Source organism: Chlorocebus sabaeus, chromosome 4, assembly GCF_047675955.1.
Source record: "Chlorocebus sabaeus isolate Y175 chromosome 4, mChlSab1.0.hap1, whole genome shotgun sequence".
In the NCBI taxonomy this organism is placed as follows: Eukaryota; Metazoa; Chordata; class Mammalia; order Primates; family Cercopithecidae; genus Chlorocebus; species Chlorocebus sabaeus.
In genome coordinates this window covers 23,723,089-23,738,330 of record NC_132907.1, presented here as the reverse complement: position 1 = coordinate 23,738,330, position 15,242 = coordinate 23,723,089, and the positions used below count along the sequence as shown (strand labels likewise).

The 15,242-nt window shown below is 42.6% G+C and overlaps 1 protein-coding gene across 1 annotated transcript; it reads left to right on the top strand.

The window, feature by feature from the left end:
- The first annotated feature begins 12,765 nt into the window (after positions 1 to 12,765).
- On the top strand, positions 12,766 to 14,700 carry TMEM174 (transmembrane protein 174). The gene is made up of 2 exons (XM_007975101.3): positions 12,766 to 13,440; positions 13,631 to 14,700. The coding sequence occupies exons 1-2, from the start codon at positions 12,815 to 12,817 to the stop codon at positions 13,734 to 13,736; spliced, it is 732 nt and encodes a 243-aa protein (XP_007973292.1). The 5' UTR covers positions 12,766 to 12,814; the 3' UTR covers positions 13,737 to 14,700.
- Positions 14,701 to 15,242: the final 542 nt, after the last annotated feature.

The following is a 15,242-nucleotide window of genomic DNA, read 5'->3' as shown; positions in this document are numbered from 1 at the left end:
TTTACTTCCAACCACAGTGTGTTCAATCAAATGATTCGTTCAGAACTATATGGCCACGCTTAGTTTCACTTCCCACCGCAGGTCTCTGATAACCTCTGAAAACTCTGTTTTTGTGGTTATACTGTCATTCTTTATTCATCTTTTTAAACGATAATCATTTCAAAATTACAATTTTTAACTGGGAATGTGGATTGGTGGTTAAAAACAGGAAACTTGATGTCTAAGTCTGAAAAGCAGTGAAAATACGTAAGAAACTCAGAAAAATTCAGAACCTGCCATTATTGATGATTGTGACAGAATGCTACCACCTGGGACTCACTGAAAACTTGCCAGTAAAGAAGGATGAGGTTACTAACCAGCCACAAGTGAATAGGTGTATAAACATGGTTGATCTAAAATCATGGAATATATTTGGAAGTCCACATGGATGAAAATTCAAGCAGTATCACAGACTGAACAGTGAAAAGTAAATCTCCCTCTGCAGAAGATTGTATTTTCCAAAGAGAAAGGCAATAATATTTCTTCTCCCAAGTGTTCTTCTGCAATGTGACCTTGACATTCCAACCATAGAAAGGAAGAATTGAATTCCCTTCCCTCTGTATCTGGGTTGTTTTAGTGACTTGCTTGAGCAATAGAATGAAGTGAGAGTGATATTCTGGGACTTCCAAAGCCAGGTCATAAGATGCCTCACAGCTTCCATCTGGGACCTCAGGAGCAGTTGCTCCTAAGACACTTCCTCTTGAAACTCAGTCCCTTGGCTGGGAGAAACCACATGGAAAGACACAGGTGAGTGCTCTGGTTGATGAGCCAGCGAAGCTCCCAGCATCAGCTGTCAGTCACATGAGTGAACCATCTTGATGTCCCGCTCAAGTGAGCTTACAGGTACTGGCAGCCCTAGCTGACTGCCCGACAAAACTCAGCCAAGCCACAGAACTGTTTTAAGCCACAAAATTGTGAGTAGATTGTTACATAGCAATAGATAACTAGAACACCCTCTCAGTTCTTTTGTCAAATTTATTTTGTATTCTTTCAATGACATGTTATGCACATTCAATGATGTGTACGTCTTTCCCCCTTGCAAATAATAGCATAATAAACACACTATAGTACTCACTCTGCTTTCTTTTTCAACCAATAACACATCTTAGAGATTATTCCATACCTGTGCATGCAGAGCTGACTTGCTCTTTAACAGTGGGAGAGAACCTTATATTTTACCACCATAAGTTATTTAGCCAGTCCATTATTGATGGACATGTAGGGTTCCCCATCCCTGTACTTTGTTAGTACAGATAGTGATTCATTGTCTATTCTGCTAAAGTATCCTTTTGTAATGTGTCTATTGTAAGTATATAGGTTATATTCCTAGAAGATATTTGTAGCTTAATTCTATTGTATATGCATTTTGAATTTTAGTAAATGTTGCCAAGCCCCCCAAAAAGAGGTTATGTCAAGTTATACTCTCCCCACTCAGATTTAAGGCTGTTTTCCCGGAGACTTGCCAAAACAATGCATTCATAAAGTTTTAAAAATGGTTTACCCTGGATTCTTATTCAAATTATGGATTTTATTGTGGAGAAGAAAATGAGCTTAAACTTTGATATCTATTTGATATCTTTGTATTGCTTGTTTGAGAAACTTCTAGCTATAATTGCATCACTCATTCTTGTCAAAGTATCAAAAACTAAAATTGTGTGGATTTGGGAAAGATGACATGAGCTATTAGGTAAAAAGGTGAGTTGAAGAAAAAGAACCTTTTTATTTTTATTTTTTTTATTTTTTAAAATTTTTTTAGACAAGAGTCTCGCTGGGTTGCCCAGGCTGGAGTGCAGTGGCACGATCTTGGCTCATTGTAGCCTCCACCTCCTGGGTTCAAGCACTTCTCCTGCCTCAGACTCCTGAGTATCTGGGATTACAGGTACCCAGCACCACACCTGGCTAATTTTTCTGCATTTTTAGCTGAGACGGGGTTTCACTATGTTGGCTGGGCTGGCCTTGAACTCATCACCTCAAGTGATCTGCCTGCCTTGGCCTCCCAAAGTGCTGGGATTACAGATGTGAGCCACTGCACTGGGCCAGAAAAATCAAGTTTAATGAAATTTCATTTCTATGAGATGTGTGAACCTGCACAAGAAAAACATATCTGGAAATAGATATACAAAGTGTTAGTAAGAAGCACAGTCCTTCCTAATTATAAACCACAGTCCGTCTAGCAAATAAAACATTGCCTGCATTTTCCTGCAAGGCCAGTGGTCACAAATGCTTTGGAAGGAGGTGGCACTGCTCTCTAGACATGACTGAAGAAAAACTTAGGTCAAAAGAGGCAGTCTCAACCAAAAAGGGTGCTCTTATTAAAAAAAAAAAAAACTAAATGTGCTAAAAAGCCATATTTAAATAATTAGTGAGAGATTAAAATTTAAATTTGAGTAAATATTGCCAATATCCCCCAAAATTAATTTCGAACATTCTGATAAAAGCACAGACTTAAGTGATGTAGCCATTTTACAGGTCTTTGTTCTATTTATGCAAAATGAATCTGGGTCAATTTGCTTTAAGATTAATTTGCTAAATGACCAATTCATTAACTTAAATTTTTTAAAAAAGTATTTAATTTTAGTTGACAATGTTTCTTTTTTTTTTTCTTTTTCTTTTTTTTTCTTTTTTTCTTTTTTTTGATACAGAGTCTCGCTTTGCCGCCCAAGCTGGAGTGCAGTGGGGCGATCTTGGCTTGCTGCATCCTCCTCCTCCCGGGTTTAAGCGAATCCCCTGCCTCAGCCTCCCGAGTAGCTGGGATTACAGGCGCGTGCCACGATGCCTGGCTAATTTTTGTATTTTCAGTAGAGATGGGGTTTCACCATGTTGGCCAGGCTGGTTCTTGAACTCCCAACCTCAGGTGATCCACCCACTTCAGCCTCCCAAACTGCTGGGTTTACAGGTGTGAGCCACCACGCCTGGCCTAGTTGACCAATTTTCATCTGTCACTGTGAACTGCATCTTAAGACATGTCAATTGATCTCTGATTCAGTCAATTCTTTTTATTTGCTGCAGTTGGAGACCAAGGAGCAGAGCCAGGGGAGCCCTAAGGGAGACAGCTCCCATTGATAATGCCTATGAAGACGTGCCCAGAGCTTCATCAGATAAAATAACTGGTGCAGACAGTTCAATAAGATGGGGTTCTGAGGTTTCTTCAGTAGCCACTACATCCATTGAGAATACCACCACAAAGAACTGGCCTCTGGATTTCCTTACTTAAGGGAATTAAGTAGCAGGAAGCTTCGTTAAAAAGGAAATAGCACACTGAATATATGGGCTCTCAACAAATTAAAATAATTTCCTTTGTCATGGACCCCAAGGGAAAAAAAATGATTAATAACTTTGAAAACTTACCAGCCAGATTTTCTGAACTCAGGGTTGAATTATTATTTTCTACATTTTTTCTGAGAAGTTGTGAATAATGTAAATTATTATTTTCTTTTTTCTTTCTTTTCTTTTCTTTTTTTTTCTTTCTTCTTTCTTTCCTGAGACAAAGTCTCACTCTATTGCCCAAGTTAGAGTGCAGTGGTGAGATCTCAGCTCACTGCAACCTCCACCTCCTGGGTTCAAGCGATTTTCCTACCTCGGCCTTCCGAGTAGCTGGGACTACAGGCAGGTGCCACTATGCCTGGCTAATTTTTATTTTATTTTTTTGTAGTAGAGACGGGATTTCACTATGTTGGCCAGGCTGGTCTTGAACTCCTGGCCTCAAGTGATCTGCCCACCTCGGCCTCCCAAAGTGCCAGGATTACAGGTGTGAGCCACTGCACCTGGCCGATTGTTTTCATTTTTCAAAGAAGGTATGTTCCACCCAGTACAAAGGGTAAAATTCTGGATAAAGCAAATGAATTAATAGCTCACCTTAATAACAAAGGTTGCTCACAAAGTTGGCTTAGTTAACAAATGTTTCTCAAATTTCTATGCTAAATATTCTCAAAAAACAATTGCAAGGGAAAACTGGCTGTTTTTGTTATAGGTGACATCTTAACAGTAAAAATGAAGTTTGAGAATTAAAGGAAGAGCCTTACTTGACCACTGAGACGATCAGCCATTTGAAACCATTTAATTATGCTGTACTGATAAAAAGTTTGCATTAGTGTTAAAATAATTCATCTTTTTTTTCACCAAGAAATTCCTGGATGGTGTAGTCTCCTATCTGATGCTTTTCTCTGGAAGGAGTAGTTATGAATCTCCTTGCTTGGGTTCTAGATTAATTGGACTATGTTTACACGTGGGTGGCAGCATTGTGATTGAGAAGGACACTTGCTTAAGTGGAGCTCCTTTCTACTTCCTTCTTTTACGTGACTGCTGTGGTAAGATGGCTAAGGCTTTTGGCAGGTAGAAGGAAACCCAATCATCTTTTATGCCATCTCTCATTCTCCTTCACGTATCTCTGTCCTCAGAGGGTCTGCCTGCCCTTACTCTCTCTGGTTATCACTTTTCCTGTGCTTCTTTGAGATCAGGTTCAAGTTTAAGGGAGGCCTCCAGCCTTGACCATGTGCTCTAGCCAAGTTTACCTGAGTTCTGTTCATGGGGGGGATTCTCTACAGCTCAAGCCCTATAGCAGTAAATTTGTCCTGTGCTTCTGTGCCTCTGCCCCCCGCTGGGAAGTCATGGAGGGTGGTAGGGTGGGTGGCAGGATTTGGGTATTTCTTGGTCCCTGGCCCTACCATTTCATTGCTACCTTTCCTGTTATTAGCCTGAAGTAGCTATCAAAGCAGGGCAAAACTACTTCCTTTAATGGGACTTTTGCTGCTAGAAATGTTCAGATATCAGGCATAGAGAAATTGTCTGGCTATTAGACACATTTCCCAAGTCGATATATTTAATGCAATAACACCTCACCACTACCCTAGTGGTTCTCACTCTTCAGTCTGCCTAAGACTCACCTGAGGAGCTTATAAAACAAGTTCAGATTTGTGTGCCTCACATCCAGAGTTTTTGATTCACTCATTGCCAATAGTGCTGAAAATCTGCATTTCTAACAAGTACCACAAATTGTTCTAATGTAGAAAACATTGCTTCACTGAAATAGGTAGGAAACTCACCTTTCTATTTGGTCTTGGCAGTAAATCATTTTAATATTTAAAAAGTTAAAAAGAATCCCCATATAGCAGGGAGGGGAATGAAAAATTCAGAAGGGCTTTTAAGATAAAACACAAAAATTCAGACCACTGGTGGATTATCAACTCCAATCCCCGGCAATCTGAAAAATAATTAGACAGTGTCTTCAAAAATGTTGTATGTCTGACAGGAACAGCACAGGAGCCACCAAGCATTTTTATAGAATGAAGCCACAATGAGACTCTAATGCGCCACCGGGTTCCATTTCAGCTCTGCCACCCTCTAAACTTTCCCTCAATTTCTGCTTCAGATGGAATCTACTCATGAAAACAGAAACACAGAGAAATTAATCTGGGGAGTTGGTCAAACAGATAGAAGATTGAAAAGACAAAAGAAAAACATTGATGTGATAGGAAGAAGCTACTACTTCTAGGGCTGAGGAATCACGGCAAAGCAGTTAGGGTATCAGGGCTTAGAGCTTGGGGGAGAGACCCCTGGGGCTTGGACCCAGACCTCTCAGGAGGGCACTGTCCAGCTGGTGCTAGTACCTCTGAAGGGTACAATGAGAGTGGGGATATGGGGACAGACTGGAAACTGGACCCAATTGTGACTACCACAGGAAGCACTGCTGGGTGAAATGACCGAAATAGCAAGCAAAACAGAAAAGAGCAAATCCCTTCTCCCTCCTTCCACCTTGTAGCCTCCCTCTAATACCTCCTGTGGCAATGCCTAGTAGCAAGCCAGCTGTCAGAGTGAGATGTGGCTTGTGGAGTCCCAGCCCCCTCACTACAAAACACAGTAGAGAAGGATGGATTTGGACCTGAGGGACAATAGCTTGATAACAACCACCATCTACCCCTTTGGCTACTCAGCATCCACACACAGCCTTCTACACATTACTCGCACTTGTATCCACAAACAAAAACCACTTTGTGCTTTGCATAACAAGATGAAACTGGTGTCCAAATAAAGATGCCCTCATCCTCTCCTTGAAATGGGAGATACAAACTTCCAAGAATCATTCATGCATTAATCTCTAGGCAATGTTCATTCTTCTTAAATTTGGCCACAGTCCCATCTGGATAAAAACTAAACTGTAAAGTTGACCACAGACAACAATCTTTGTGTAAAATAATAAGGGGAAGGAGGAAAGGCAGAAAAAGATATTGGTTTGTATATACAAATAAATATATACATAACAATTAAGGAAGAAGCTATGCAGAGCTGCTGCCGCGTTTATTCCTGCAATTGGCCATGAGTCCCTAGTTGACATCTGTAACTTCTTTCTACCACTACTTAGTCCCTGTTTCCTTTGTCCTCATCAAGGTCTCAGTTGATTAGTTCTTTACCCGGTGGAGTGACCCAAACTTCCTTTTTGGAAGAATCTGAATCCACAATGGTCCTGTGTTTTGGTAATTACAATTTTTCTTTAACTTTTATTATTGGGCATAAAAATATGAAGAGAGATCCCAGAGAGCCCTGTGTTCTAAATATAGTCCTTTCTGCTCCCATGATGTTGTAGCAATCCAGTTTCCTCTTGGTAATAAAGAGCAATTATCCTGGCCAGGAAGGTAACCCCTTCTTTGCTTGCTGGTTAAGGGTCATGAGAAGCTCAGAATGGCCAAGTGGCAGTGTCACTTTTCTATTGTTGTGTCCCTTGGTACACAATAGTAAGACTAAGACCTCTCAGGTCAAAGTTGAAGGACAATCAGAAAAAATAATGTGAGTAGATTAACAGGTGTGATAGTGAGAGGAGTCACTCCTACTTTTTCTCCTTAATTTCTAGACCCGTTTATTCTGACAATGAGAGAAACAATGGTGCATATTGCTTGCTGATTTAAAGCATGTACTGCATCCCAAAGATGAAATGACATTTATGGCAGATGCTGTGGAACACTGCTTAGATCCACCTTAGGACTGTGGCATTTATTCCCCTAGCTACCAGAAGTGTTGCCTGCTGACAGTTCATACTACAATCCTCTCTGGGCATTTTCCTCAGCAGGAAAGGAGGCCAAGATTATGTCCCCCTCTTGGTGGCAACCTGCATTCAGTGACTGGTTGATACGGGAATACAAAGGCCTGGCACCTTAACCTCAATTTGGAACAATTCTGAAGCAGCATCCAAGCTCCAGGAAGACCTAAGCATTCAGCTGAAGCCTATGTTGCAACTGCATCATAGTTCAACTTTTCCCTTGTGCAGTTCTACTACCCTCTCTCCCATTAGGCATTGTTTCCTAGAGCATTCTCCAACAAACCTATGGCATTCAAGTGACCCCCTCGGCATCTATTTCTAGGGAACCTACCTAAGATGCTATCTAATCAGGGTGATATCTCTGTACTGGTACCATAACTGTACCTTCAGTAAGCCATGCCACCATTCTCTTGGGCTAGCTGCTTCCGGATGGTAACGGATGTAGTTATAGCAGCGAATTTTATGAGCATAGGATCATTGCTGTACTTCTTTTGCTGTAAAATAAGTTCTTTGATCAGGAGCAACGTTTTGCAGAATACCATCATGGTGAATAAGGCATTCTGTACATCACATACGATGATGCTGGTAAAAATATTAAAGTCAGGGAGGACAAATCCATAACCCAGAATATGTGTTTAGTTGAGTAAGGACAAATTGCTGCCCCTCCTGGAAGGAGTCCACCATGATCCAGCTGCCATCAGATATTTGGCTGTGATCTTCAGGGAATAGTGCCACATTGGGGGCTCAGCAGTGGTCTCTGCTTTTGGTAGGTTAGGTACTCAACAGTGATGGTAGCCAGATTAGCTACCAGTTTTAAGCTCGTGCATAGCCTTCGTCCATTTCATCATGGTAGCCTGCATCCTGTGTACATGGGTTCATCAAGGAAACACTCTGAAGTTTGGGGGGAAAAGACTGACTGAACCAGCTTGTTCACCTGACTGGTAGAGCCTCCTTTGCAGTGGATGCCCTTGGGTGAGTGTTCACGGGGAACACAACTATCTTTACACTCTGTGCCCACTTTGAGATATCCTTATACTTGTTCACCATACTTCTTGTTACTCACATTCCAATCTCATTCTTTCTGAGTCCTTGAAACCTAGGACACCATTCACCTCTGCCTATGAGCCAACATAGATTGTTGACCATCTCTCAGCCCAGACAACATGGACAACCAAATGTCCTGCTTGAAGTTCTGCTGGCTAGGATTTCTATTCTACCCTATTTCTAGCATTTTTCAGGAACATTCCTGATGAGTGTCATAATGCTTCAGCCGTCCACTGTTGTGCAGAATAACGTACACACGAGACCTGAGATTTTTTCTCCTCAGTCATCTAGCTGTGAAGAGCTCCCCAGTAGGCCATAGGTTTGGATTGTAGGAGAAGATGCCACTCAGTAAGAGTAAGTGTAAGGCTCTGAACCACCTGTTTATGTAGTTACTTGTAATTCTAGACCTGCTTACGTCCAAGTTCTTAAATACCATTTTTACTTGATAATGAATCACTGTTGTACATGCACAAACTTACAGTTGTGTGGGCCAGATATGCTCAGATCATGATTGGCAGCTCAGGGATCATTCAGTGTCCCTGGGTGACACAGGGCCCAGTAGCCAGGGCCCAGTAAAGAATCATGAGCTGTGTCTCAAAAGGAGAATAGCTGCCGGCAAAAGCAGCACAGATTTTCTCTAAAACCCTGGAGGCCTGTGCTGTGGTTTTATCTATGATTACTCTGTACAGAATCACTACTTACCATGGACACTTTAAGTATCATTGTCTATTAGGGTTCTCCAGAGAAAATGAACCAATCGCATGTAGATATAGATACTGTTCCATGGTAAGCAGGTCTATGCAAACCTATCCTCAAAGGTCAAGGAAACTGAGAGATTGAGGAAAGAGGCTGACGAATCCATTTTCTCAGAAAGGAACATTTAATAGGGACTTAAGAACAGAGGCCATGTTCCTGGAAGCCATGAGACAAGATGGTGGATCTTGTACTGTTACTCACCAGACCCAGAGCTTACATACCTCAGGGAAAGGGTATGTGTGCTTCAGAAGGGACGTGTAGAACAATTCCTTAAGGTCAGGATTTATGGTAAGTACTATAACATTAAAGTTCCTTTGATCTAAGGGCAGAGTTTACAGTAAGTACATGCTCTCAAGCAAGGAACAGCAGATAAAACAGACATTTTAAAGGCATTCCTGGAATGAGTTAGACAAAAGTCAACATGGCGGGTTAGCATCTAAGATGGAGTGGCTGTAGCCTCTGCAGATGTATAGCTATATAGAAAGATATCTATTTAAATTTTGTTGACTTTTGGTGAGGTCAGCCCTGTAAATATAGGATACAAGATTCTTTTAAGACCGCCACAGAAACTCTCTGGTTCTCTGACTGTGACTTGAGCTGAATTTAAAGACCTGAGCTTGTTACTTTTCTTTTTATAAGTATTGCAGGGCATTCTGAAGTGGCCATCTCCATCCCACAGAACTTGCAGCCCATCATTATTGTCATAGTGATTAAGTGTAGCAGCCAGTTGGTCCCCAAGGCATTTGCTCCAATAGGCAATCCATCACAGCCTACTACAGGTGCTATTTGTATTAGTTTTGATGACACTTCATGCCATGATCTACAAATATCCCATGTTTCATTGAGGAAGACTCAGTATTGTATTTGAGGCCAAGAATATGACCAAATCAATTCCAGAATCCCATCTTCACAGGTGTGTTTCCTAACTTCACTGTGAATATGACTTATCAGTCAGAATCACTTAGGGAAACAGAAACCATACCAGTTATTTTAATAGAGAGAATTCGATATAGGATATTAGTTTAACAGATATTGGAGGGTTGAAAAGGCAAAAAGTCAACACTAAGGCCACTTAGACTTAGTGAAAACAGGCTGTGGGAACAAAAGGAAGAGGTTGGGCTTACATTAGAAAGCAGAAGCTTGGAGAAGGGCCCTTATGGAGCTGGGATCCAGCTCCCTGAGTAGAAAATGTCACTCGGCTAATTCTGGCATCTCAGGAGCTTGGACAAAGAACAGTGGCTGGTGTTGGTTTCCCTGAAGGGGCACAGCAAGGCTGATTGGAGGGCAGGAGGAGGGTTCTGGAAACTGGAACTGTTACTGCCAGGATGAATAACTGTTGTTGGAATGACACTGACAGTAACAGCAATCAAAATAGAAACTACTAAGTGCCTTCTCCTTCCTCCCACCTTGAAATCTCCCTGTAGCAACCCCTATTGGCAGAGCCTAACTGGAGCAGCCTGGAAAAGGAAAAGTGTGCTTTGCAGAGTCTGAGACAAAGAGAAGTTTAAAAAGGTGGGTTTGGAGCTGAGTCACCATAGCTTAACAATCGGCATAGTTTTCTTGACTGTAACCTGGTTGTTAAAAGAATGAAATTATGTCACCTATATTAAATGTATAGAATTACGCCTGGTACATAGTAAGTATTCAATAAATGTTTCCCCTTCACTCATCAATTGAGATGATCATGTGTGGTTTTTCCCCTTTCATTCTGTGAATATACTGCATTACATAGATTGATTTTTGTATGTTGAACCAGCCTTGCCTTCCACTTGGTCATGGCATTTAGTCCTTTTAATATGCTGTTGAATTCAGTTGGTTAGCTTTAAAAAAAAAAAATGCTATTTACCCATCTAGACAGAGGTGGGGCTTTTGGAAGAAGCAGCTGAGTCAAAGTGACCTTGAAAATGTAATTGGAGAACTTTCTGATCTTTCTGCTCTGAAAGCAGTTCCAGTTTGCATTCATGGGCTGTCTAAAAGAGGGGGTGATCTGTCTCCTCTACTCTCTCAGGCTTTCCAGTTATTCTTGGTGGATATAGCTAAAGGCAAATGGAAAACATAAATTGAGTGATTTAGAAGACAATTTTGAGATCCTAGTTTTTTTCTAAATGTCAGGGATTGTTTTGACTGTTAACTTAGGACTTAAGAACCTGAAAATAATGTCAGGCTAACTTACCAGAAATTTATAGTTAAAGAGAAAATCTGGCTTTCCTGGATCTCTGATCTAGCTCAGTGGGAAAAGGCAGCCTGTTCGTATAGCAATCCCACTCCAGCCTTGCTGCTCCAAGGCACATCCAGTAAGATACCTCAGGGGTCACCTGCTTGCTTTCCCATCTGTTTGGCAGTGAAGTAGGGGATTACAAGCCTTGTCCTGTAGCAGGGAGAGGGATTTTCATGGGGAGAAAGTCCTCTGGTCTCCTAGAAGCATTTACGGTTAACCTGAGGTAGGGTTTCCTAAGATTTCTTGATGATGAATCACCTGAGGTCCTTCCCTTGGATACTTGGTTCTGTTGGTCTGAATTGGGAGCTCACATTTTGTCCTTTAAAAAAGTGGCCCACATGATTTCTTTGTCGAGAGAAGTTTAGGGAGCCCTGCCTTGGGGCAAGACGGCAGCTCTCTCAATTCTGCAAAAGGGAGCTAATATAATATTTAACTACTGCAGAGAGCATCTGCTTGGATAAAATCTGTCTAGGAAGGAAAGAAGGCTACAGTTATTATTTGGTGGAGGAGGAAACTCATGGGGCTGTTTGGAAGTTTTGCAGTCATGAATGAGATAATGTTATTGAAAATTAAACTGTCTTCTCTACATCAACTTGTGTTTGGTTGCAAAACAGCAGGCTCCAAAACACAGCTGGTTGTTTCACCTTGGAGACCAGGAACTGTGTGGCCACCATGGAGGGAGGGTCTGAAGCATGTGTCCCAGTGAGCCAGGTCATACCTGATGCTTATTCAACCCCTGGCAGTGATGCAGTGCATAAAAAGGTTTCCTATGATGTTGTTCCTCTCCCAAGGCTAGAATTACTCCCCAAATGCAGAAAGCAAAAGGCATATGAGGTTGGCCAGGAAAGAACAGGATCTTAGGGCTTTGCGAGAACTGTTATTGAAGTTTAAGTATCATCACAGCTAGGGGTTCATGAAGTTGATAGGAATACACATGTGGTCAAGAAATAGGTGTCTGTCTATTCCTAATGAGCTGAACCACTAGGAAAATCAGGTTAGACTCCTGTGCATATGTGGATATATCAAGGGCCCCATTAACTGCTGGAGACCCTTCAGGGAGCTCTGCCATTTCTACAAACCTGTGTTGGGGAGGACAAAAACAGGGTCTTATGGCAGCATCTTAAATTGCTATAGAAGAGTACCTCCTGGGGCCAAGGCAGGAGGATCACTTGAGTCTAAGAGTTTGAGACCAGCCTGGTCAACATAATGACACCCTATCTCTACAAAAAATTTTTAAAAATTAGCTGAGCATTGTGATGTGTGCCTGTAGTCCTGGCTACTGGAGAGGATGAAGTGGGAGGATCGCTTGACCCAGGGGGTTGAGGCTACAGTGAGCTATGATTGTGCCACTACATTCCAGCTGGGTGACAGAGTGAGACCCACGCTCTAAAAAAAAAAAAAAAAAAAAAAAAAAAAACAGAAAGGAAAGAAAAGAAAAAGATGGACTCAATAAGTTAATTTCTGAATGTGTGAATGAATGAATGTGAATTAGAGAGACAGCTTGTCACTGACTTGCAAAACAGAGACCTCCACTTGTTGATAATACATGAGAAAATTTCAGGCTTAATTTCTCAGACCTTTATTCTTCTAAACAAGGTCCAGCCCTCTGTGTGTTACACCCTGTTAAGCACAAGCCCTGAGTTCTTCTATAACTAATTTGGACCTGTGATTCCCTGGCTCTCACAATCCTCTCCGTTCTAAGAAGCAGGGTGAGCCCACGAGGAGCAATGGAGCAGGGCAGCGGCCGCTTGGAGGACTTCCCTGTCAATGTGTTTTCCGTCACTCCTTACACACCCAGCACCGCTGACATCCAGGTGTCCGATGATGACAAGGCTGGGGCCACCTTGCTCTTCTCAGGCATCTTTCTGGGGCTGGTGGGGATCACATTCACTGTCATGGGCTGGATCAAATACCAAGGTGTCTCCCACTTTGAATGGACCCAGCTCCTTGGGCCTGTCCTGCTGTCGGTTGGGGTGACATTCATCCTAATTGCTGTGTGCAAGTTCAAAATGCTCTCCTGCCAGTTGTGCAAAGAAAGTGAGGAAAGGGTCCCGGACTTGGAACAGACACCAGGAGGACCATCATTTGTTTTCACCGGCATCAACCAACCCATCACGTTCCATGGGGCCACTGTGGTGCAGTACATCCCTCCTCCTTATGGTTCTCCAGAGCCTATGGGGATAAACACCAGCTACCTGCAGTCTGTGGTGAGCCCCTGTGGCCTCATAACCCCTGGAGGGGCAGCAACCGCCGTGCCGAGTCCTCCTCAATACTACACCATCTACCCTCAAGATAACTCTGCATTTGTGGTTGATGAAGGCTGCCCTTCTTTCGCGGATGGTGGAAATCACAGGTATGGCGTGTCTACTGGGGGAATGCACTCCTTCTAGCCATCTCCATCGTGATCTGTGGCTGTTTGGTCCATGAATAAGGTGTTGGGAGACTGCGAATCCCTGCTTAGCCTGTTGCCCACGATGGCAGCCTTGGTTCTGTGAATAGTGCTTTGGACCATAACGTACCTGTGTTTTCTGCTCACATTTCAGGCCCAGTCCTGATGCTGACCAGGTAGAAGAGACACAGCTGGAAGAGGAGGCCTGTGCCTGCTTCTCTCCTCCACCTTACGAAGAAATATATTCTCTCCCTCGCTAGAGATTATTCTGATATAATAATACAATGCTCAGCTCAGGGAGCAAGCGTTTCCGTCATTGTTACCTGACAACCGTGGTGTTCTATGTTGCAACCTTCAGAAGCAACAGCAGTGCCCAGGCAGCCTGACAGAGATCATTCAAAGGGGGAAAGGGGAAGTGGGAGGTGCAACGTCTCAGACTGGTAAAAATTAGGCTGGCCCGAGGCAATTTTCCTCTGGAACAGTTTCAAATTCCCTTGGGTAAGAAATCTCCTGTGTAAGGCTCAGGAGCAGGAATTTCACTTTTTCATCCCCCACCCTCCCCCTTCCCTGTAGGAAGGCATTGGTGGCTCAATTTTAACCCCAGCAGCCAACGAAAAAATCACGACTTCTGAGACTTTGGGAGTTTCCACAGAGGTGAGAGTTGGTGGGAAGGAAGCAGGGAAGAGAAAGCAGGCCCAGCTGGAGATTTCCTGGTGGCTGTCCTTGGCCCCAAAGCAGACTCACTAATCCCAAACAACTCAGCTGCCATCTGGCCTCTCTGAGGACTCTGGGTACCTTAAAGGCTATAAAACAAAACAAAACAAAAACATCAAACCAATGAAATAAAATAAAGCATGTCTCCTGCTAGAATAGTATTGGATACCTGGCTAAATTACACAAAATAGACCAATAGGATAACACTGTGAATAAATCCTTCCCTGATCACTGAGTCACAGTGACCCCTGGCTGCTGCTGTTCTCTTCTGCAAGGTTGAAGCTTGACTTGTGATGTACATGGGTGGGCTCTTGGTCCACCCCAGGCTGGGGCCTGCGCCAGGCATGAACTAACTGGGCCCAGTGGCTGACAGAACACAGGACTTTCCTAAGTACCCGTAGGTCTGTGGAGCGAGACAGAGCAGAGTTGCCATGTCAACACATGGGGAATGATATGATAGAAACAATCTTTATGACTAAAAGAATTCATTAAAATCTTTGGTGTCCTTAATCTCTCTGAATTTGGCTGTGTAATAAACAACTGGAACTGACTCACAGACTTCAGAAGAGACAGTTTAAAACCATTAGGTTTTAAAAGAAAATATTTGCTTTGGGCTTCAAAGGCAATGCCACTCAAGGTAAGGGTGGCACATCCCAAAGGATGTGCCACACGGAATGTAGCAATTCTTTAAAAAATGTTGATATCATGTTTGTATATGGAGCGACTTTAACTAATTTTGATCAGAAGTGTCTAGCTTTCAAAGGACATGAGTGAAGTAAGCTTGGTACATTATTGTTGTTGTTTATGTTATATCTTAGGGACAAAGTCTTTTCACATCCACTTTCATGTTTGATGATAGTTGATAGGTGGAAATGATCTCATTTACAGAAACTAGCTTTATGTTCAACAGATCCCTGAAACACTGGTCCCTAGCTGAGGGCCATTGGTTTTGGAGAAGAAGTTTGGTGACAAGGACCAGACTGAGCATCACCAGTGGCATGCTGACCAATAGATGACACTTTGGGCCCCTCATGCCACCCTAACCTTGAGTG